The sequence below is a fragment of the Staurois parvus genome, unplaced genomic scaffold, assembly GCF_062004578.1.
Source record: "Staurois parvus isolate SC_StPar_1 unplaced genomic scaffold, SC_StPar_1.0 ptg000164l, whole genome shotgun sequence".
NCBI classification, from domain to species: Eukaryota; Metazoa; Chordata; class Amphibia; order Anura; family Ranidae; genus Staurois; species Staurois parvus.
Window position 1 is genome coordinate 390,001 of NW_028317960.1, and position 25,176 is coordinate 415,176.

At 45.7% G+C, this 25,176-nt stretch overlaps 1 protein-coding gene across 1 annotated transcript in view; it reads left to right on the forward strand.

The window, feature by feature from the left end:
- LOC149462956 (uncharacterized) overlaps positions 1 to 25,176 on the forward strand; it is a 64,055-nt gene that overhangs the window by 1,491 nt on the left and 37,388 nt on the right. Inside the window, exons 2-6 of the mRNA XM_089676113.1 lie at positions 13,772 to 13,858; positions 15,870 to 15,980; positions 20,628 to 20,669; positions 23,726 to 23,770; positions 24,425 to 24,466. Coding sequence (XP_089532239.1) covers positions 13,772 to 13,858; positions 15,870 to 15,980; positions 20,628 to 20,669; positions 23,726 to 23,770; positions 24,425 to 24,466 — 327 coding nt within the window. The remainder of the gene's footprint in view (positions 1 to 13,771; positions 13,859 to 15,869; positions 15,981 to 20,627; positions 20,670 to 23,725; positions 23,771 to 24,424; positions 24,467 to 25,176) is intronic.

The window sequence follows — 25,176 nt, forward strand, 5'->3', positions numbered from 1 at the left end:
GATGGTTCCAGTAATCCATGTCCTTAGTCTGCTTGTCTTCAGCAAACTGTTTGCGGGTTTCTTGTGCATCATCTTTAGAAGAGGCTTCCTTCTGGGATGACAGCCATGCAGACCAATGTGATGCAGTGTGTGGCGTATGGTCTGAGCACTGACAGGCTGACCCCCCACCCCTTCACCCTCTGGCAGCACTCATACGTCTGTTTCCCAAAGACAACCTCTGGATATGACACTGAGCACGTGCGCTCAACTCCTTTGGTGGACCATGGCAAGGCCTGTTCTGAGTGGAACCTGTCCGGTTACACCGCTGTATGGTCTTGGCCACCGTGCTGCAGCTCAGTTTCAGGGTCTTGGCAATCTTCTTATAGCCTCGGCCATCTTTATGTAGAGCAACAATTCTTGTTTTCAGATCCTCAGAGAGTTCTTTGCCATGAGGTGCCATGTTGAACTTCCAGTGACCAGTATGAGAGAGTGAGAGCGATAACACCAAATGTAACCCACCCGCTCCCCATTCACACCTGAGACCTTGTAACACTAACGAGTCACATGACACCGGGGAGGGAAAATGGCTCATTGGACCCAATTTGGACCTTGTCACTTAGGGGTGGAGTCACTTTTGTTGCCGGCGATTTAGACATTAAGACCCTTTCGGTCTTTGGAAAATAGATGTCATGGAGGAGTGGAAGAGGACTCCAGTGGCAACCTGTGAAGCTCTGGCAATCTCCATGCCCAGGAGGGTTAAGGCAGTGCTGGAAAATAATGGCGGCCACACAAAAAATTGACACTTTGGGCTCAATTTGGACCTCACTTAGGGGTGGAGTCACATTTATTGCCATCAGTTTAGACATTAATGGCTACTGATCAACTTCTCGTACATAGTCCTGCTGGAAAATTGCTGTTTGGAGTCAATACACTGATTGGCTCATCGGTTTATTTTAATGATGGTGGAGTCCTAATGGGACAGCAGGGAGGATTCCCACATTTCATATGAACCGTGTCAGAGGGCCCCTGTGCAGCCAGGCAGTGCTGGAAAATAATGGCGGCCACACAAAATATTGACACTTTGGGCCCAATTTGGACCTTGTCACTTAGGGGTGCTCACTTTTGTTGCCAGCGGTTTAGACATTAATGGCGGTGTGTTGAGTTATTTTGAGGGGACAGCAAATTTCCATGTTATACAAGCTGTACACTGACTACGTCACATTGTAGCAACGTGTCATTTCTTCAGTGTTGTCACATGGAAAGAGAGAATCAAATATTTACAGAAATGTGATGGGTGGACTCAATTCTGGGAGACACTGTGTGTATATATATATATACATTGTATACAGTCCGGGGGAGGGGGGACTCACTTCTGGGAGATACTGTATATATATATATATATATACATTGTATACAGTCCGGGGGAGGGGGGACTCACTTCTGGGAGATACTTTATATATATACATTGTATACAGTCCGGGGGAGGGGGGGACTCACTTCTGGGAGATACTGTATATATATACATTGTATACAGTCCGGGGGAGGGGGGACTCACTTCTGGGAGATACTATATATATATACATTGTATACAGTCCGGGGGAGGGGGGGCTCACTTCTGGGAGATACTATATATATATACATTGTATACAGTCTGGGGGAGGGGGGGACTCACTTCTTGGAGATACTGTGTATATATACATTGTATACAGTCTGGGGGAGGGGGACTCACTTCTGGGGGATACTGTATATATATACATTGTATACAATCCGGGGGAGGGGGGACTCACTTCTGGGAGATACTGTATATATATACATTGTATACAGTCTGGGGGAGGGGGGACTCACTTCTGGGAGATACTGTGTATATATACATTGTATACAGTCTGGGGGAGGGGGGACTCACTTCTGGGGGATACTGTATATATATATATATATATATATATATACACATACATTGTATACAGTCTGGGGGAGGGGGGGACTCACTTCTGGGAGATACTGTATATATATATATACATTGTATACAGTCCGGGGGAGGGGGGGGCTCACTTCTGGGGGATACTGTATATATATATACATTGTATACAGTCTAGGGGAGCTCACTTCTGGGAGATACTGTATGTATATATATACATACATTGTATACAGTCTGGGGGAGGGGTGGACTCACTTCTGGGGGATACTGTCCCTATATTTATAAGTCATCTCATTGTGTATCACATTGGGAAAACTCCCTAAAAATCATCCATAGGTGGTACCTCCCTCCATATAGACTTTTCTCGTATGTTTTCAACCACTTCCTCAGAATGCTGGAGGAACTGTGGCCAACGCGGCATGCTGTGGACTTGCAAGTCGATCGTGAGTTCCTGGAACTCTACATTTTCCCTCATTTCATCTATCTCAGGCATTATAACCCCTTCAACACCCAAACTTGCTCTACTAGGGCTAAGAATTAGTGACTTTCCAAAACAATTTCCTAAATTAATTACGTACATATTAGTTTCTGCCCGATTAACGATTTCTAATAAGTGGAAAAACAGACCTAGCACCGTCCATTTGGGAAGTTGTGGACAGAACGCACCTACAATGTTCATGGGAATACTCTTTTGTACGAATTAATGGTAGTGAGGAGACATTCCGGAAGGAATGGGATCCCTGGTTAACTTTCAGCGTAATCCAGAAACAACCTCCTCTATAAATATCAGAACGTTTGGGAATGATATGGATCCACAGAAGAGTGAGGATAAATAATTATTTGTTGATGTTATTCTTTGTCATTTGTTTTGAAAGGAATATTTCATAGGCAGGCCATACACGGGTCGAATTCAGAATTATTTTTCTTCTGAAAATCGAAAACGTAGTTCGCTAGGTAATCCGATGGCGCCATCAATGATTTCGAAAATCGGCCGACTGAGTCATAAAGTTCACCTCATATACCAGGCAAAACTTCTGTTCCTTCCAGGTCACGGCTCATGGCGCATATTCTTTTCGGAAAAACAATCGTACGATTTGACCATCATTGAGTCAAATATCGGTTGTTTTTCACAAATTTTCCAACATGCCCGATCACCGAAAAGGGGAGGAACCATGAAAATTGGCCGGTGCCATTGACCCCACAAACAGAGCGAAAATCGGCCTATTATTCTTAGGTCTGATTTTTGAACGAAAAATCGGTCGAATTTTGGCTGGTATTAGTCTCAGACTGTTTGGTGAAAAATGATAACTTGTTGACTTGCTGATAGACGTCTGAAACGGGCGGACTGACCATTTGAGCATTCAAGCACTTTCCGAGGGCCTGGGGTCAGTATGGGGCCCCATGAAATGCCCCTGGTACCTTTTTTGGGTGTGCTTTGAGTGTGGTCAAGGACACAGGGGCCCCATGATCCCCTATTGCCTGGGGGCCCCATGAGTTGTCAGTCTGCCCCTGGTCTGAAAGTTAATAAATGAGCTAATATGCTCATTACCGCACCACCTATATGTTGTATATCCCTAGGATCAATCAGCACTTTGCACATTTCCATGTATGGCTGAAAATAATTAAAATAATGAAAATATATTGTTTAAAAAAAAAAAATTTGGCCAGCTTGGTGAACCAGCTGAATTTCCATCCATGTACAGCCAGATTTATGAGCCCATTTATTCTGGTGTGCGCTAAGATCCCTTAGAATTGTCAGAGTACACTACTCCTGTCAGCCTTGTAACAGAAGGAGGGCTCCCCCATCCCTACAGTAGACCACTGAGCCCAGGGCAGCCACCCCTTCCGCCCTTCCCCTGGCCCTGGATGCACATTTGCGATAAGGTGATTCTTCAATAGAAGCTTCAGATGACACTGGATGATCCATGGTGTGATGGCAAATATGTGCATTGATCTAAGATCCCTCAGGCATCCATGTAGACTTGGACACGGCCCAGTACATCTAGCTGGTAACACATACATGGTGAATTGTTTTTTATTTGGCCAGTAGGGGGGGCAGGGGCTAATAAATGCCAATGATGTGATCACTTCTGTATATTGGTGTCTGGGAACAGATCAGGGTAATACATTTTATGGCGTTTTTCGCACAGCTGTGCCAGGTTTAATTTCAATATATTTTAACTTGGTTGCATTTGGTCTGATTCCATGAATTTTGAAAGCAATGTGCACTTATCTTTTTTGCCCCATTCCCTGTTCTAGCAGCGCCTGCTCATTAGTGCCCCATGGACTTTGTCCTGGGGTCGGAGATGTTCAAAAATTGTCCTCTAGAAGTCCATGGGACTGTGATGGATGGAGATGGCCAGGACAGTGAAAATTTTCAGCACTGGATGATGATTGAACATTGAGCCTCAACCTGCTGTGGGATTTTTGCAGGTCATGGGACAACAACCTATCAGACTAAGAGTAATCATGAGTGGGGTCAGTTGACTCCACAGTACCGCACACCAATGGTGTCACTGCACTTCACCTTCTTTGCACAGATAACCACAATAGCAGATCCCCCCAGAAGACTGACCTCTCTAATGCATTGCACCCAATAGCTCTTGGTAGAGAGCTCTAATCTTCAGGCCTTCTATATATACAGTCATGGCCAAAAATATTGCCCCCCCCTGCATTTCTGTCAGATAATGCACCACTTCACACAGAATTTCCCCCTTTGGAGGAAGGTCTAGAGGCAGGTGGGTGGATCTGAGGAGTGGCTGGCTTGTACTCTTGAGGGCTCCTTGCCAATCCCCAACAGGAGGCTTGGCAAGGAGCTGGGACAACCCTTAAAAGTAAGAGAGCCTGCTCAGCAGTAAGAGAGTTGGAGGTGAGAGGCAGAAGAGAGAGAAGGATGTGAGGCTGGAGGCAGGAGCCAGTGAGGGGGCCTAAATGGAAAGGGGCTCACCTGCAGGCAGAGGATCTTGGAAGGTGTAAAGATTGGATTCACTGGCCCTTGAGAGAGTACCACCTGTGTGGCAGGGAAGCAACGGCCCAACTAAAAGGCCTGGTAGCAGCTACCAACCCATCAGCAGCACAGGAGAGGGACCAAGTGAGTAAACCTGCACCCTCTGGGTCAGTAAGGGGAAAGGAGCACTCCAGTGGATTTGCTATCTTACCTGGGACTGTTTTACATTGCAGTGGCAGGCACCGGATCCCCTGCCTAGGAATTCACCCAGTATAGCTGGATAAGGAGAAGAGTCATCTGGGGTGAGGCTGGCTAGCTCTCCAGAAGAGACACTTTGCTGTAAAGACTTGTACATAGTTGCTAAGGAGTTTTTCCTTAGTTACCATTTCCCTTGGGCATCTCGTACACCCTTTACCCCGTCCAAATTCTAAACCCCCCTAATAAAACTTCAAAACAAAGCTCAAGGATGATTGTCTCCAGGTGCAAGTCTGAGTAAGAAAAGGCATGTTGCCTGGCTGTGCAGGACTATAGGGGGACCCAAACTTCAGCAACTTCTAGGGGGGTAGTGCTACATTTGTATATATACAGTATCTATATATAGGTTCTCATTCAGGATCATCACAAATAAACAAATAGTTCCAAGCTGAAAAATGTGGTTCCTCTGTGAACTGTGGTCCTAACTCTAGTTTTGAGCGTCTCCAAGTTAGAGCTCATATAGCAGTGGATAAATTAGGGGCAGTTGTGCCTGGTGGGAGCTCAGACCTTTTTAAAGTACAGGGACACACCGGACACTCAGCAAGGGCACAATGGCAGCTGAAGGCATCAATTGCTTCCCCACAACAATTCAGTGAACAATCTACAGTTGCAAGAAAAAGTATGTGAACCCCTTGGGATTACGTGGAGTTTTGCATGAATTGGGCATAAAATGTGCTCTGAACGTCACCTAAGTCACAACAATAGAAGAACACAGTCTGCTGAACATAATACTACACAAACATTAGATGTTGCCATGGTTTAATTGCACATAACATGTAAACATTCACAGTGCAGGGAGGAAAAAGTATGTGAACCTTTGGACTTAATAACTGGTTGACCCTCCTTTGGCAGCAATAACCTCAACCAAACGTTTCCTGTAGTTGCAGATCAGACCTGCACAACAATCTGGAGTCATTTTGGACCACTCCTCTTCACAAAACTGTTTCAGTGTAGCAATATTCTTGGGATGTCTGGTGTGAATCGCTCTCTTAAGGTCCTGCCACAGCATTTCAATGGGGTTGAGGTCAAAACTCTGACTGGGCCACTCCAGAAGGCGTATTCTGTGCTGTTGCAGCCATTGTTTTGTTGAATTACTTGTATGCTTTGGGTCATTGTCCTGTTGCATCACCCATCCTCTGCGGAGCTTCAGTTGGCAGACAGATGGTCGTCCGTTTTCCTGCAAAATGTCTTGATAAACTCTGGAATTCATTTTCCTATCAATGAAAACAATCCCTCCAGGCCCTGAGGCAGCAAAGCAGCCCCAAACCATGATGCTCCCTCCGCCATGTTTCACAGTGGGGATGAGGTTTTGATGTTGGTGTGCTGTGCCTTTTTTTCTCCACACATAGTGTTGTGTGTTCTTCCCAAACAACTCAATCTTGGTGTCATCTGTCCACAGTATATTTTGCCAGTAGTGCTGTGGAACATCCAGGTGCTCTTTTGCAAACTTCAAACGTGCTGCAATCTTCTTTTTGGACAGCAATGGCTTCCTCCGTGGTGTCCTCCCATGTACTCCATTCTTGTTTCATGTTTTCCTTATTGTAGATGTGTCAACAAAAATGTTAGCATGTGCCAGAGATTTCTGTAGGTCTTTAGCTGACACTCTGGGATTCTTCTTTACCTCATGCAGCATTCTGCGCTGTGCTCTTGCAGTCATTTTTACAGGACGACCACGCCTAGGGAGAGTAGCAACAGTGCTAAACTTTCTCCATTTGTAGACAGTCTGTCTTACCGTGGACACAGGAACATCAAGACTTTTGGAGATACTTTTGTAATCCTTTCCAGCTTCATGCAAGTCAACAATTCTTGATCGTAGGTCTTCTGAGAGCTCTTTTCTGCGAGGCATGGTTCACATCAGACAGTGCTTCTTGAAACCAGTAAACCCAAAACAGGTGTCAGCAACACATCCAATATCATCACACTGATTGGAGTCAAGGTTGGCTCACTCCTGGCTCCAATTAGCTCTGGGAGAAGTCATTAAGCTAGGGCCTCACATACTTTTTCCTCCCTGCACTGTGAATGTTTACATGTTATGTGCAATGAAACCATGGCAACATCTAATGTTTGTGTAGTATTATGTTCAGCAGACTGTGTTCTTCTATTGTTGTGACTTAGATGACGTTCAGAGCACATTTTATGCCCAATTCATGCAAACCTCCACGTAATCCCAAGGGGTTCACATACTTTTTCTTGCAACTGTATACAAAAAGATGGCAACCACCCTAATTTATGGCTAGTCTTTGCAGTTAGATTCATGCAAGGGCAACGCACATCGCAAACAGACAATTTCTCAGCACACTTACCGGCCAGCCTGCAAACAAACCAAACTGACCCGTCTAACAGTGCATGCTAAAACAAAGGGTTTGTTGCAAACATTTGCAGATATATGTGGAAGCTGCAGTGCCCATTTCATGGCTCCTCTGTGTACTGCGGTCATAACTCCATATTTTTGAGAGCCTCCAGTTTGGAGCATATATAGCAGTGGAGTTCGAGCTCACATGGAGCGAGTGTTAGGTCAGGAACAGAGACCCTGCTGGATAAGGAAAGCAATTAATGCACGGAGAAGTTCCTCTCCTGGCAAGTAGGACTGTGATAGGACAGGGGCAACACCTGCAGAAAAGAAACCAGAATAGTAATACAGAACTCTTCATAGCAACATTGAACTTCTGGTGCATTGCAAACTGCCACCCCTCCAGCAGAAGCCATCTTCTGGTAATACAGGCCCAAGCCTCATAACACTGTAAACACAAACTGTTGCATTCACCGTATAGCAATGCCTTTGTTGCACCCTCCTCGTTAGCCGGGGGGGAGCTAGCTAATTGGTTTTTTAGTTAGACAGCTGAGTAGCAGCCTGAGTGATAGTCAGAGGGTCAAATATGGGTCAAGGCTGAAAGGCTCTGCAATTCAGCTCACTGATACCTACCACTGATCCAGAAAACTTGGAGAAGTCTCTAGAACTCAGTGGGTGAGGGTGAGGAAGAGCTGGTCTGCACTCTTGAGGGATCCTGACCAATCCCCAAGCAGAAGGATTGGCATGCAGTCAGGACAGCCCTTAAGCATGAATGAGTCTGCTCAGTAGCAGGAGAGTTCAGGTGGAAGATGGAGTGAGAAGGCTGGAGTGAGGGGCCTGGGAGGGATCCCAGGAGAGGTGCCCACCTGCAAGCAAGGAATTGGAACAAAGGATCTCTCATCCTAAACCATCCTCTGATAGAAGACAGCTAGAGATGAGCGAATCGAACATGACGAAGTGGAATTCGTTTCGAATATTAGGAAAAATTTGAATCCGAAAATTAGCAGACTTCGGATGCGCGAATCAAAATTTTCCAAAAATGGCGGTGACATGTGTGGCGACGGAGCGGGGATGTCTGGGAAGGCGCGCAGACAAGGCGCGCTGACCCATAATGCATTCATTCATGACATGTGATCGCATTAGCCAATCAGCAGCCAGCCAGCCAGCACTGTGTAATGGTGGAGCTATAAATTGCGGCCATCTTAGAATTCTCCATTTGCCTCCAGTCATTCAAGAGAGACAGACCTCTCTGTATTAGGGACAGAGTTAGGGCCAGAGAGACTTTAGGGACACAGAATTGTTACTCCGGGACACAGAACTGTTACTCAGGGACACAGAATTGTTACTCAGGGACAGACACAGAATTGTTACTGAGGGACACAGAATTGTTACTGAGGGACACAGAATTGTTACTGAGGGACACAGAATTGTTACTCAGGGACACAGAACTGTTACTCAGGGACACAGAACTGTTACTCAGGGACACAGAATTGTTACTCAGGCACAGACACAGAATTGTTACTGAGGGACACAGAATTGTTACTGAGAGACACAGAATTGTTACTGAGGGACACAGAATTGTTACTGAGGGACACAGAATTGTTACTCAGGGACACAGAATTGTTACTCAGGGACACAGAACTGTTACTCAGGGACACAGAATTGTTACTCAGGGACACAGAACTGTTACTCAGGGACACAGAATTGTTACTCAGGGACAGACACAGAATTGTTACTGAGGGACACAGAATTGTTACTGAGGGACACAGAATTGTTACTGAGGGATACAGAATTGTTACTGAGGGGCACAGAATTGTTACTCAGGGACACAGAATCGTTACTCAGGGACAGACACAGAATTGTTACTGAGGGACACAGAATTTTTACTGAGGGACACAGAATTGTTACTCAGGGACACAGAATTGTTACTCAGGGACACAGAACTGTTACTCAGGGACACAGAATTGTTACTCAGGGGCACAGAACTGTTACTCAGGGACACATAATTGTTACTCAGGGACACAGAATTGTTACTCAGGGACACAGAATTGTTAATCAGGGACACAGAACTGTTACTCAGGGACACAGAATTGTTATTCAGGGACACAGAACTGTTACTCAGGGACACAGAATTGTTACTCAGGGACAGACACAGAATTGTTACTGAGGGACACAGAATTGTTACTGAGGGACACAGAATTGTTACTCAGGGACAGACACAGAATTGTTACTGAGGGACACAGGATTGTTACTGAGGGACACAGAATTGTTTCTCAGGGACACAGAATTGTTACTCAGGGACACAGAATTGTTACTCAGGGACACAGAACTGTTACTCAGGGACACAGAATTGTTACTCAGGGACACAGAACTGTTACTCAGGGACACAGAATTGTTACTCAGGGACAGACACAGAATTGTTACTGAGGGACACAGAATTGTTACTCAGGGACAGACAGAATTGTTACTGAGGGACACAGAATTGTTACTGAGGGACACAGAATTGTTACTCAGGGACAGACACAGAATTGTTACTCAGGGACACAGAATTGTTACTCAGGGACACAGAATTGTTACTCAGGGACACAGAACTGTTACTCAGGGACACAGAACTGTTACTCAGGGACACAGAATTGTTACTCAGGGACAGACACAGAATTGTTACTGAGGGACACATAATTGTTACTGAGGGACACAGAATTGTTACTGAGGGACACATAATTGTTACTCAGGGACACAGAATTGTTACTCAGGGACACAGAATTGTTATTCAGGGACACAGAACTGTTACTCAGGGACACAGAATTGTTACTCAGGGACACAGAACTGTTTCTCAGGGACACAGAATTGTTACTCAGGGACAGACACAGAATTGTTACTGAGGGACACAGAATTGTTACTCAGGGACAGACACAGAATTGTGACTGAGGGACACAGAATTGTTACCGAGGGACACAGAATTGTTACTCAGGGACACATAATTGTTACTCAGGGACACAGAACTGTTACTCAGGGACACAGAATTGTTACTCAGGGACACAGAACTGTTACTCAGGGACACAGAATTGTTACTCAGGGACAGACACAGAATTGTTACTGAGGGACACAGAATTGTTACTGAGGGACACAGAATTGTTACTCAGGGACAGACACAGAATTGTTACTGAGGGACACAGAATTGTTACTGAGGGACACAGAATTGTTACTCAGGGACAGACACAGAATTGTTTCTCAGGGACACAGAATCGTTACTCAGGGACACAGAATAGTTGAATTAAAGAGTATGTCAGACAACACGCAGAGGAGTGGCAGAGGAGGCAATGTTTCAGGAGCGAGCAGACGTGGCAGCAGAGGAAGGGGTCAAGGCAGCACTAGTCGCAGCCAGAGGCCAGTGCTCCCGGTGTCATCCAGCGGTCGTGTCTCCACCGACAACCCTGCCGTCATCGATTGGTTGGCTCGGTCGTCTTCCTCTTCCCAGGTCTCCTCTGACACCTACAGCCAACGGTCGCTGGGTACGTCAGACACAACCATTAGTTGGGATGGCCCGGGAGCAAGCCCACTGAAATCACGTGTCCTCTACCTGCCCCTGTCCTTTGGTGTTCCCTCACCAAGCGAAGTATCGCATGCTGTGGGCTCAGCCCCACTGTACAGTGAGGAAGAGCTAACAGAGGGCGGTCAGGAACGGGGGGAGACATCCGCCTCTTCAGCAGCCAGGCGAAGAAGTACTGGCGAGGAGAGTGGCTCGGTAGCCGGTCTAGAGACAGGTCTGTCTCCTGACCCACACGCAGCCGAGGGGGCTAGTAGTGAGGCGGAGACCCTAATTGATGATGATGAGGCTGATCGCACTTGGCAGCCTCGTCGTCATCAGGCTATTGCTTCCGCATCATCAGGAGAAGAGGGTGCCAGCTTGGCAGCGAGCAAAACAGTTGGTGGGTTGCCCAGGAGGCAGCAGGGTCGCAGCAGTGTCAGTGGAGGCAAACGGCCACGGAGTAGAGCACCAGCTCCACTGCAGCCTACCACCACGGCCAGTAGTGGTGCCGGTGCGCACGGAGGAAGTAGCAGTCAGCCAGTGAAGAGTAGCGGGGGCAAAGTTTCCTACTCGGCGGTGTGGCAATTTTTCGTCAAGCCGCCCGAGGATGTAAACGTAGCCGTATGTCGACTATGTGGCCAGAAAGTCAAGCGTGGCCAGGGGGCCCATGTCTCCATCGCCACACTCTGCCATGTGCCACTTTCAGGTCTCCTCACACTGCTGGTGGGTTCCATTTTGTCATAGGGTGCTGGCAGATTACGGGCCTCCCATTGCAGCTGCCAAGCCCGTAATCTGTCATGGGCCCCTGTACCGCCTCCTCATGCTGCTGCCAGGCCCGTAATCTGTCATGGGTCCCTGTACGGCCTCCCATTGCTGCTGTCTCCATCGCCACACTCTGCCATGTGCCACTTTCAGGTCTTCTCACACTGCTGGTGGGTTCCATTTTGTCATAGGGTGCTGGCAGATTACGGGCCTCCCATTGCTGCTGCCAGGCCCGTAATCTGCCATGGGCCCCTGTACCGCCTCCTCATGCTGCTGCCAGGCCCGTAATCTGTCATGGGTCCCTGTACGGCCTCCCATTGCTGCTGTCTCCATCGCCACACTCTGCCATGTGCCACTTTCAGGTCTCCTCACACTGCTGGTGGGTTCCATTTTGTCATAGGGTGCTGGTAGATTACGGGCCTCCCATTGCTGCTGCCAGGCCCGTAATCTGCCATGGGCCCCCGTACCGCCTCCTCATACTGCTGCCAGGTCCAGAGTGTCTCATGGGTCCCTGTACGGCCTCCCATTGCTGCTGTCTCCATCGCCACACTCTGCCATGTGCCACTTTCAGGTCTCCTCACACTGCTGGTGGGTTCCATTTTGTCATAGAGTGCTGGCAGATTACGGGCCTCCCATTGCTGCTGCCAGGCCCGTAATCTGCCATGGGCCCCCGTACCGCCTCCTTATGCTGCTGCCAGGTCCAGAGTGTCTCATGGGTCCCTGTACGGCCTCCCATTGCTGCTGTCTCCATCGCCACACTCTGCCATGTGCCACTTTCAGGTCTCCTCACACTGCTGGTGGGTTCCATTTTGTCATAGGGTGCTGGCAGATTACGGGCCTCCCATTGCTGCTGCCAGGCCCGTAATCTGCCATGGGCCCCCGTACCGCCTCCTTATGCTGCTGCCAGGTCCAGAGTGTCTCATGGGTCCCTGTACAGCCTCCCATTGCTGCTGTCTCCATCGCCACACTCTGCCATGTGCCACTTTCAGGTCTCCTCACACTGCTGGTGGGTTCCATTTTGTCATAGGGTGCTGTATGGCCTCCCATTGCTGCTGCCTCCACCGCCACACTGTGGCTCCACACTCTGGTTTTGGCCCCGTGACTGCCCAAATGAGTGAAGTGTGCGGTGATTCTAAGATCGACGGCACTCATCTGCATGTCATACTGACTGACAGTATTATTTCTCTTCCCCAGCAGACTCCAAGGGCATTTAAATTAAAGGTACAGTGTTCTGCACTAATATAAAGGCTCTCTGAAGCCTAGAAACACCCTTTTTATAAGTTAAATTCGCAGCGAATATATTCGACTCGAATCAAATTTATTCCGCGAATTCGCCGAATCAGCCGAATCTAATTTTTGAATACTTCGCTCATCTCTAAAGACAACCTGAGAAGAAGGGAAGGAGCCAGCCAAGCGTAAGGCCTGATGGCAGTCATCAACCCACAAGATTGCAGGATTGGACTGAGTGAGTAATCTCACACCTTCTGGGCCAGATAAGGGGAGAAGGGTATTCTGGTGGGAAACCTGACTAGCCTATCTGGGACTACTAATCTAAAAGTGGTAGATTATGGGATCCCTTTCACAAGGATTCCCTCAGGAAGCTGAGTGAAGAGATTTAATTTGGGGTCTGAGATGGTACACTTGGAGGGCTGGAGAGCTCTTCCAACCAAGAGACTTTGTTGTCTAATGGACTTGTACATACTTGCTAAGGAGGTTGTCCAAAGTTCCCCTGTGCACACCGTACACCCCTCAACCCCATGCAAGTTCAAAACCCCTTAATAAGATCCAAAAAAACAAGCTCAAGGACTGTTTACCATCTCCTGTGTGCAAGGTCTGAAGAAAATGTGTGTTGTCTGCCTTTGCAGGACTATAGGGGGACCCACAACTCAGTAACTCCTTTGGGAGTAGTGCTACACCTTCAAGAACTGTCATTATTTGTTACTGCTTGCCTAAAAACAATATACGAGATAAATAAGAACAATCAAGGACTGTGTGTGTGATCTCTTCCTGACTGGGTACCTTGGACCTGTGGCCCGTCTACAATTTAGAGGTGTCAGGTATAAAATGAACTCCATGTTCTCTGCTTGTCTTTAGGGATATTTCAGGATAATGATTACGTCAATGCAAGTGATCTCAGTGCACAAAGGAGAGAAATGATAGAGAAGAGGACAAAAACCAAAGGTAAGGTGTGCGATATATGGTCTCCATCCACTATACATGGCTGATGTCACTTGTCTGTGTTTATATGACATTTATTGTACAGTGCAAGCAGTACAGGCCACAATGGCCACCTACCATGCTTTATTTAGGGCAGCTAAGACAATGAATGTTACAAATGAACAGTATATCATACACATTGCCGGGACAAGGTCATCCAGTACCCAGGGCACTGATGCCAAACTGCGCCCTCCCCCCCTTCCTCCCCACGTTTATGATGTGCAAGCTTATGGGATCCTACGCCCAGCAGTCACTTGCCATCAAAATCACTGCCGCTGTCACTACTCCTGTCAACCTCACAAAAGAAGGAAGGCGTCCCTTTCTATACAGTAAACTATTGCGCCCAGGGCAGCCGTCCCTCCCACCCACCCCTTGTCCCAGCCCTGATCACATATTCTGCAAGTGGCAACCCAGGGTCTTCTAGAAATATCCAGAGTGGTTTTATAAATAAGAAAAAGTTGGTCCCTTGCATTGTAAAGGCCTACTCCTCTAAGACCAGGTTAGCCTTTCTAAAAGTTATCCCTGTCTGTTCCTCTGTGTGCTGCTGGAACTGACAGAAAGGGGGGGGATTATAACTGCAAGTCCGTTTGTATGCCTGGCTAAGAGGTGGCTTGGAGATCATTGAATAGGAGGTGTAAGGGGCTCCCAGTGATTTCCCCTCTATGGGTGGTGTCCCAGGGGTGCCTGCAGGAAAAACGACACTTTGGAAGTGGTATACCATTCTGTTTCCTTCACTGGCACTAGGAAACATCACTAATTGATTTTCTTGCACATGCCCCTTGGCTAGCCCAAAGGAAAATTTTGTACTAGCCATATGGGCATTCATGGGCATTTTCACTGCATGTGTTTTTTTTTTGAGACAGATGGTGCAGGTTATTGGGGCCTGCCTGATGCCAAAAGAAGGATCAGTGACCCTAGGGTCTCTGGGGGAGGGGGGGGTCTCTCTGTGGGCCCATTACCAAGTGCTTTGTGGACTGGCTTTGGCTGCTCCATAAAGAGCAGGAGCAAGGTCCACCTGTCTCAAGCCTGGATATACTGTAGAGTACATTGCCTCTGTTAGGAGCCTTGTGCCCTGGGAGTTCAGGCTTTGAGGTCCTTCCTTTTAAGAAGTTTGACTATCTCTGTACCTTCATGCACGTCTCCACTTTATTGTGTGATTTTACTCAGGATTGGGTGTGGGTCTTTGGGCCTACCCTGAAGTGTAGTGGGAGGATGTGTGGCCATTAGGTTTCTTCCTCCCATGCCTTGAGGGGCACTCTTTTGAAGAGCCTCCCACTCAATACTCATTGACCAGCTTTGGCTCACAAGGCCTTTTAGTTAGATGGACCTGAGTGTGTCTTACCCCCCTATCAGGAGTCTTGTACCTTTAGGAATCAGAGAGAAGTCCTTCACTTTTGGGAGGGAACCATTTCACTCACCATTTTGTGTGCATGTTTCACATGTATTTCTTTTTTGCCTCTCTTCGGTGTTTTGTTTTTGTGCACTGCACCACGTGCGAGGAGGTCTCTCCCTAAGGTCCCCAGAGCAAGCACTTTCAGCTTTTGTGAAACAGAGAAGCAGAATACCAGAAACCAAATAAATATGCCACATGCAAGAGACTTAGAGACAACACCAGGGCACTGCACTCCTTCCCACCAGTTCTTTATAAAAACAAATGATGGCTACATTTTGGAACCAACAACGTACAGTTATCTGGGATAAGTCATTTATCCTCCTAGCCATAAGGAAACCTGGAGTTAGGGAAACTGGAAAAAATAAAATCCAGCTGTGAAGGTGTCCAATGAGTTACAAGCAGTCCCAGCTCATGCTGCCTGGATGGTTGGTGGAGTCCTTTACATTGTGTGACAGTGGTGAGGCTCTCCTGTATTTCAGCCCCCTGTTTATATAAGTAATAAAAGCATTACAGAGATGGATTCCTACTCCAGATGGTACATACCGGATCATTCACAACCCCTTCTGTCTATATGTATTTCAGAGCCTCCAGCCAGCAAAAATCCCCAAGGTTGGGTTATCATCACCCTGGTGGTTCTCCTGATCTTGATGTTTATAATTTTGGTCATCTTTACAAGTCTTCTGTTTGTCTTCTGTAAGTATCACAACTATGGTTATATCATTTATTTGCATTCTCTTGGTATTGAAGAAAGGAAACATTAGCTTTATGCATTCACCAAGTTGCACCCAAAATTCATAAAGTAAGATTTTTACTGGAGGGTCAGATGGATTTAGGGTAGACCTGAACCTGAAAAGTGAAAATCTACACTTTGTCCTCCTGAATTCTTTGGAAAAAAAATAGCATAGCACTTTCTGTGCCTAGTGACATCGGTTCTGCAGCCTCATAGATGTATATCTGCAGAGTGAAATCACATAAGGCACTGTTGCCTAGCGGATAGTGATGGGCCTAACACCCCCCGTGTTCGGTTCGTGGTCGAGCATTCAAACCTAATGAATATCAAACTCAAAAAGGGGTAAGTGAGCGCAAATCACAAAATAGCAGCTAGCACACAAGGCAATCCTCAACATCAAAAAATAAAATATAACAAATGGTATGCAGCGCTAAGTGATATAACAAACATCAATGTAACTATAGCAACAATAAATGGATGAGACGATAAACCATTAATCAAACTTTAAATTGTTCCATATAAATAAAGATGAGAAATAAACAAATGTCACAGTGGAAACGGATATATTAAAATCCAATCCGGCTTGTGGACGGATCCGGTAAATAATTGCGCTTACCACAAAGACATACAAACATAACGTTGTATGTATAATGATGGACATCAGGGCCTGGTCCGCAAATAGGACAGCATCCGGTCACCATGTAAGACTCCCAGGAATCGTGGAAAGCCTCTCCAAGGTCATCTCTAGTTTCGCCGGCAGGTCCAACGAAGTCCTCTCCCAATAGTACTTCTCTGGATCGCTCCACCTTGATGTGGCTCGTAAATAACGAGCCAGAGCAAAATGGCAATAATAGTGAAGTATGTCTTTATTGGGTATAAAAGCACAATAACATGTAAAGGAACTCACAAAAATGGAAGTCAATGCCCAGGTCAACCGAAGAGGTTCCCTGGTAATTAGTGGCTCCCTGGTGATCTAATGGCGTCTGTAGGGTGGATCCCCTAACATGTTTCGAGCCACGCTCGTTGTCAAAGGGGTCGAAACCTAATGAATGTTTGACCGCAACTTCGAAATCAATGCATGTCTATGAAACCTGAACTTGTAAATTCAAAAGTGTCCATTTTGAAGGCTTATATGCAAGGTTTTAGCTTTATATGGGGTTTGGGGACTGGAGTACTGCCCTGAGGGACATGAATCAGTGAAATGTTTTTTTTCAAAAAGTACCGTATTTAAAGGGGCAGTCATTTTTCATTGCTTTAAATTAAAAGAATTAAAAATTCCTTTAAATGTCATCCCTGGTGGGTCCCCTTGCACTACCTGCAAAGTTGCGCATCTGTACAGTGTATAGAACCTGCTGCAGTAGGACTGACATTTTAAAATAAACAAATAATAAATAAATAAATAAAAAACATGGAGGTCTCCCCTCCCTCCCAATCCAGACCCTTTAGGTCTGGTAGGAAGGTTAGGAGGGACCCCCCTTTTAAAAAATTAAAAAAAAGGTGGTGTTCCCCTAAAAGCAACACCAGGCCCTTTAGGCCTGGAAGGACTTTTAAGGGGAATCCCACCCCCAAAAAGTGTGGGGTCTCCTCTAAATTCACCAATGGAGATGGTGTACCCATGCCGGTGGGGACAAGGGCCTCTTCCCCACAGCCCTGGCCTTGTATGGGGATCTGTGGGCAGGGGGGCTCATTAGCAACAAGGTACCCCTTTAAATAAGGGGGCACCTGATGCTCCCCCCTTGTGAATGAGTAAGTGGTACTTGTACCGCTACTCATTCACTAAAGGGGTAAATTTAGAAAAATAAAGATGTCAGACTTTTGAAAAACTAATTTAATAGAACAAAAAAACAAAACAACAGTTTTTGGCAAATCCTTTACTTTAAAAAAAGCCAAAATAGCAAAAAAAAATTGTTCCATCAATGTAATCCATCGTAAATCACGGCATCCAGCATTGTCACGATAACGGTGACTCACCTAAATAAAAAAAAACAACGCCCGCCTGCACCCACTTGCACTCACCGCAATCTGACAGGTCTGACATTTGCCGGTCAGATGTAAACAATTGGGCGGAGCTAGGGGTGACATCACTGCCAATGTCACCGCTAGCTCTGCCCAATTGCGCTGTGATTGGCCAAAGCATTGCACCTGACCATTGGTCAGGTGCATTTCTTTGGCCAAGCTTGGCTCTCACAATGAGAACGCAGCTCATTGTGGGGCACTCGGCGGACTAACAGCCCGCCTAACGCCCTTACCGTTTGTGTGTTCGGCGAACACAAGAACGGCCAATATTCGAGTCGAACTTACTTTAGACTTTAACATCAAGCCCATCCCTACTAGTGGATTTGGAGTGAGATATAGTGATGTCACTACTGTGCTGCTCACTGTTCTCCTTGCTGGAGAGGAAGCTGTACCTGAATACCTGCAGTGCAAAGATCTCCCTGCTTCTGTTCTATTTATCCTGTGCTTCTTCCACCTCTACCATTACTCCACGAGTCATCAGATGATCAGTCTTGGGGGATGAGAGGAGGACAGCTCTGCCATGGTTTTTTAAAGCCCTGCCTCTCCTGGCTGCCTTAAAAATAGAGTGTACAACAAGATATGGCAAGTCAGTAAAGGGAAAAATATCAGTTTCAGGTAGACCATAGGCCAGGCACGGTCAACCCATGGCACGTTTGATGTGGCCTGTGACATCAAGCCTATGGCAACCCTCAGACCCTCCTTTTGGTGCATGCCACTCTACTGAATGATTTCTGGTCCTCCATAATCCTAGCAGCTGTCATCCCCAAGGGATGAGCCTTTAGCCAAGTGGATTGCATCTAGTGGCATCCATACAGGGGTTCTGAAGGTGGATTTTCAAAGTTGTGTGATGAGCTTGGTGTCATTCTTTGTGAGAGAATTTTGTGTCATTTTATTTTTGCCTAAAGTGGTTGTAAAGGCTCAAGATAAAGGTCAATGACTCTCACTACTGTCAATCACAGTCAGTGAGCCAATGAGAAGAGAGAGGGGTGGAGCCAAGCCACAGCTCTGAGTATGAATGGACACACGGAGCAGTGCCTTGGGAATGCTCCTGCTTGGGTGCCCCCATAGCAAGCTGCTCTCTATGGAGGCACCCGACAAGAGGGAGGAGCCAAGAGCACCAGAAGGGAGGATTAGTGCTGCTCTGTGCAAAACCACTACACAGAGCAGGCAAGTATAGACATGTTTGTTATTTTTTTTTTTTATTTAAGCTTTTAGTATCACTTTAATAAAGAAATATATTGCACCACTAGGACATGCACTTCCCTTTTTTTGGCTGATCACACTTGACCACAAGAGCAGAATTAGTGGTAATCTGGTTAATAAAAAATGTGAACTTGTGATTGTGATTGAAATGATTCTAAAGGCTTCAATTAAAAAAAAATGTCTGCAATTACCTGCTGTGTGCAGTGGTTTTTCTCCTCTTCTCGGGACCCCCGCCGGCGCTCCTGGCCCTTCCCTCCTGTCGGGTGCCCCCGCAGCAAACAGCTTGCTATGGGGGCATTTGAGCATGCGCACTCCCCAGTCGCAGCTCCGTGTGTCCATTCACTCGGTTCGTCCCCTCTCTCTTCTCATTGGCTCACTGGCTGTGATTGACAGCCAATGAGGAGAGGGAAGTCCGGGATAACCGAGATAACCGATAACCGAGATTCCAGGGCACAATGCCTGAACGAGAGGGGGCTTAGGTGAGTGTTAGGGGGGCTGAGGGGGATGCTGCACAGAGAAGGTTTTTTACGTTTCATAGAATGCATGAAGGTGAAAAACCTGGAGCCTTGACAACCACTTTAAACCATGGGTAGACATTTACTGGGGATTGGTCCCATGGAAAATGATGATCCTGATTGTTGGTTAAAATCTTATGCTATTCAAAATGTTAAAAATTTTAAATTCTGAAACATTTCATTTTATTGTGCTTCGCGACCAGCTACCAAATCACATAAGTGTCTCACACTCTTCAAAAGGTTGAGCACCCCTGCCATGGGCAATACAGGTGACTTATCCTTTATCTTCTGCTAGTATTTTTGGGCACAGTTTCCATAATTCAGGTCCTCTTTAGGGAGTCAAAAGTGTTCTACAGAGGCAATGGAACAAGGAAGTTCTTGGTGTTATACTGGGTTCCTTGCACTCTACTCTGAATGCTTGATGGATATCATATGGGAGCAGTGACTGTCTCTTTAGACAGGCTGCCAATGGGCTTCAATAGACTTCATCACTGCTTGAATCTTGTTGAAAGTCCTCCAAAGCTTAAAGTGTTTAAAGTGACAGCACTTGCTTTAAGATCTGTGTTTCACATCCTAATTCTGGAACTAAAGTTGGCTTTACGGGTTCAATAAATCTGCTTGAAGCTTGCAGAAAGCAGATTTCGGCTTTACAAATGGCGTGCTGTACACCCTCCTCTTATGCAAATAGAAGCTTGTGAGCAGCACCAGTGTAGAAGTACATGTCCACCATGGAAGATCTTCTCAAAGAGCTACTAATTGCATCCGAGATTCACCAGTCACCCATCTGAATGAGATTTTATCATTTCTTCAATGAACAGATTTACTGCTCGTTCTGAGAGGACAATTCTTTAATGTTGTTTTATGTTTCCTCCCCAGATCACAGTATCACGGAGGAGCAGACTCGTCTGAGGAGCAACGGTATTTACTTCCACTATTTACAGCTGTAGAAGTTTCGGTATGAAAATCTGCGGTTTGCAGATATGATAATGTTGCATTATGCACGAGGCTGCACAGGAAGAGGGCAAGATGGAAGACACAGTTCCCAATTCCTTCAGCACTGGTGGTTATTGTGTAGGTTAACCACACGAGTCCCCGGAACTTTTTCTACTAAAATCCCCTTGATTTCAGTGATGTCTCAGCTCCACACATTATACCTTTTAGTAATTTTAGTCCACAATAACGTATTGTAATATTCTAGGACAAATAAGGCTTTGATTTGGTAACAAATCTGGAAACTTTTTTTAATTCCTTGGTTTTTATTGGGAATAAATAGTAAAAATTAGAATACTGCATTTCCTGATATTTTTCCAGTGTTTATGTAGTTTGCACATACTGTATGTGTTGTACTTTAGGAGGGCTTTATTCCTGTTGCAGAACTTACACGTCCAGTACCTTCAGGACTCTTGAGTCCTCCAAGATTTCCAGGAATCCCAAGACCCCCATTACCTTCTGGACTCCTGAGCCCTCCAAGTTTTCCAGGAATCTCAGGATCCCCAGTACCTTCAGGATTTGCACTATTCCCAGAACCCCTAGTACCTCCATGATTGGTAGAAATCCCAGGATCCATAGTTCCTTCAGGACTCCTGAGCCCTCAAAGTTTTCCAGGAATCTCAGGATCCCCAGTACCTTCAGGATTTGCACTATTCCCAGAACCCCTAGTACCTCCATGATTGGTAGAAATCCCAGGATCCATAGTTCCTTCAGGACTCCTGAGTCCTCCAAGTTTTCCAGGAATCTCAGGATCCCCAGTACCTTCAGGATTTGCACTATTCCCAGAACCCCTAGTACCTCCATGATTGGTAGAAATCCCAGGATCCATAGTTCCTTCAGGACTCCTGAGCCCTCCAAGTTTTCCAGGAATCTCAGGATCCCCAGTACCTTCAGGATTTGCACTATTCCCAGAACCCCTAGTACCTCCATGATTGGTAGAAATCCCAGGATCCATAGTTCCTTCAGGACTCCTGAGTCCTCCAAGTTTTCCAGGAATCTCAGGATCCCCAGTACCTTCAGGATTTGCACTATTCCCAGAACCCCTAGTACCTCCATGATTGGTAGAAATCCCAGGATCCATAGTTCCTTCAGGACTCCTGAGCCCTCCAAGTTTTCCAGGAATCTCAGGATCCCCAGTACCTTCAGGATTTGCACTATTCCCAGAACCCCTAGTACCTCCATGATTGGTAGAAATCCCAGGATCCATAGTTCCTTCAGGACTCCTGAGTCCTCCAAGTTTTCCAGGAATCTCAGGATCCCCAGTACCTTCAGGATTTGCACTATTCCCAGAACCCCTAGTACCTCCATGATTGGTAGAAATCCCAGGACCCCCAGTACTTTCAGGAATCCTGAGTCCTCCAAGTTTTCCAGGAATCCCAGGATCCCCAGTACCTGCAGGATTTCTACTATTCCCAGGACCCCTAGTACCTCCATGATTTGTAGAAATCCCAGGATCCCCAGTACCTTCAGGATTTCCACTATTCCAAAGACCCCTAGTACCTCCATGATTTTCAGGTTTTACAGGATCCCCAGTACTTTCAGGATTTCCACTATTCCCAGGACCCCTAGTACCTCCATGATTTCTAGAAATCCCAGGACCCCAGTACTTTCAGGATTTTCACTATTTCAAAGACCCCTAGTACCTCCATAATTTCTAGAAATCCCGGGACTTCCAGTACCTTCAGGATTTCCACTATTCCCAGTACCCCTAGTACCTCCATGATTTGTAGAAATCCCAGGACCCCCAGTACCTTCAGGACTCCTGAGTCCTCCAAGTTTTCCAGGAAACCCAGGATCCCCATCACCTTCAGGATTTTCACTATTCCCAGGACCCCTAGTACCTCCATTATTCTAGAAATCCCTGGACCCCCAGTACCTTCATGATTTCCACTATTCCAAAGACCCCTAGTACCTCCATGATTTACAGGTTTTCCAGGACCCCCAGTATCTTCAGGATTTCCACTATTCCAAAGACCCCTAGTACCTCCATGATTTACAGGTTTTCCAGGACCCCCAGTACCTTCAGGATTTCCACTATTCCAAAGGCCCCTAGTACCTCCATGGTTTGCAGGTTTCCCGGGACCCCCAGTACCTTCACAATTTCCAGGTTTCCCTGAGTACCTGTTCATGCATGCATCAGAATTCATTGTGCATCAGCTTTTCAGCTTGGGAGTTGACTACACTAGGTATGTACTCTGAATAGGATGATATTCAGGCCCCAGCCTTTTAGATAATTGGTGCTGTGTCATATTCCCAGATACACTAGTGCTGGATTGCTGCAATTTTGATCCCATCATTGACTTCCTATTGCAGACCCAGATTGCTTGAACTGACTACTCTCTCCCGCCTGCCGTATGCCTGGACCTGACCACTCTTTTGTCTGCGGCTTGTGACCATAGTTCTGATGCCTAGAAAACCCTTGGTGGGTGACCCTGATGGCCATTATCTCATGCCAGTTTTCAGCAAAGAAGCCAGTGACCATTAGGGTTTCTGGTCCATAACACCTTGATCTGATGAGGAACAACTGTCTCTTAGACCCTGTGCTTTGCGTGAGCCCATGTCACCTGCCAATCAAAACAGTAAAACACAGTAAGCACATTATGCCTTTAGCTACAGGGGATTCTTTTTTGATTGGACGCGGCTTACTACCGCTTTAACAGTGTCCCTCACCAGAAACATCTGAACTCAATTATTTGGAGATATGTCCATATATAAATTAGATAGGGGAAGATTAACAAACATTATAAATTATTCCTCAGCCTTGATGTGGAAGATTGAAAACCATACTGAGAGCTTAAATTTCCAATCTACTGTATGTCTACCATTTCTATCATGGATAAACGGAAAGCAAAGTAAAGATCTGAAATACGGCAGAATCATTGAAAAAACAATGTGTTTTTATGTGAAGCATTTACAGATGAACATTTTGCTTCATTGCTTTAAGATACAATATATTTTCCTCACAATTCCACTTTTTTTTGCAGTCAAGGAGCTCAGCTCACAGTTAGAAAACAACGAACAGGAAACAAGTAAGTCCATGATATTTAGAATTTTGTTATAACTAACCATAGTTCTGATCCATTTATTAAATGCTGATGCACTTAGCTCTACAGGTTCGTAATGGAATGTGCTCGAATAAGCAGGACAATCTGTAATGGTGGGGAGGTACACCCAAACTTGAGGTCTGAAGGTACATTTCTCTCGGCATGTAAATGTCACCTGATTCATCCAGATCTAAAAACAATCTTGTGTCTGAAAGAAGTCAATTGAAGTTAAGGATGACGGATCTGGTTGGACAGTTTAGAAGACCTGATTATTTAATGAGTCCTTGTCAGGATGCAGGTGGTAAGGGGACCTCAAAAAAAGCTGGATAGGTAAAATGATGGCTTTTAAGGGAAAGAGCTTCGGAAATGGTGGTTTCAGGAAACATAGACCAGATGAGCAACTGGAAGTGATCTGAAGACAGGTCGGGCTCATAGCTAGATAGATCGATAATAGGCATCAGTGAGTAGTCAGTGAGAAAACAAATCGATGGGCAGGATAAAGTCCATGGCAGTCCTAAGCCTGGAAACAAGCAAACACAGACACTGAATTGAGGAACACAGAATCCGGAACTCAGGATCAGAGTCAAAGTCTTCACAACCTGAATGCGTATTTCTTATATTTTCCTTTTTCTTTTCTAGATAAGAACTTCACAGAGGAAGTATCACATCTGAGGAACAATGGTAAGGGAATCAGGAACCTGTATTGCTATTCACATATTTGTTTTATCCTACGATATGAAGTAAAACCTGGATCTGAGGGCCCAGTTTATGAGGCATATACTGTCTCTAAAGAGACAGTAAATTTATATGGGGAATTTACTCCGTGGTAGTAGAACTTTCCAGTGAATCCCACGTGGAAGAAAAATATATTTTAAATATATTTTTCAAATATTCTTCCCAAATGTATTGACATATATTTGACATACTACAATTTTGCCTGTATTCAATATAATTAAAAAAATATTATATATATATACACTGTATATTTATATATATATATATATACACTGTATACTATATATATATATATATATATATATATACAGTTGCAAGAAAAAGTATGTGAACCCCTTGGGATTACGTGGAGTTTTGCATGAATTGGGCATAAAATGTGCTCTGAACGTCATCTAAGTCACAACAATAGAAGAACACAGTCTGCTGAACATAATACTACACAAACATTAGATGTTGCCATGGTTTAATTGCACATAACATGTAAACATTCACAGTGCAGGGAGGAAAAAGTATGTGAGGCCCTAGCTTAATGACTTCTCCCAGAGCTAATTGGAGCCAGGAGTGAGCCAACCTTGACTCCAATCAGTGTGATGATATTGGATGTGTTGCTGACAGCTGTCCTGCCCTTAAAAAACACACACCTGTTTTGGGTTTAC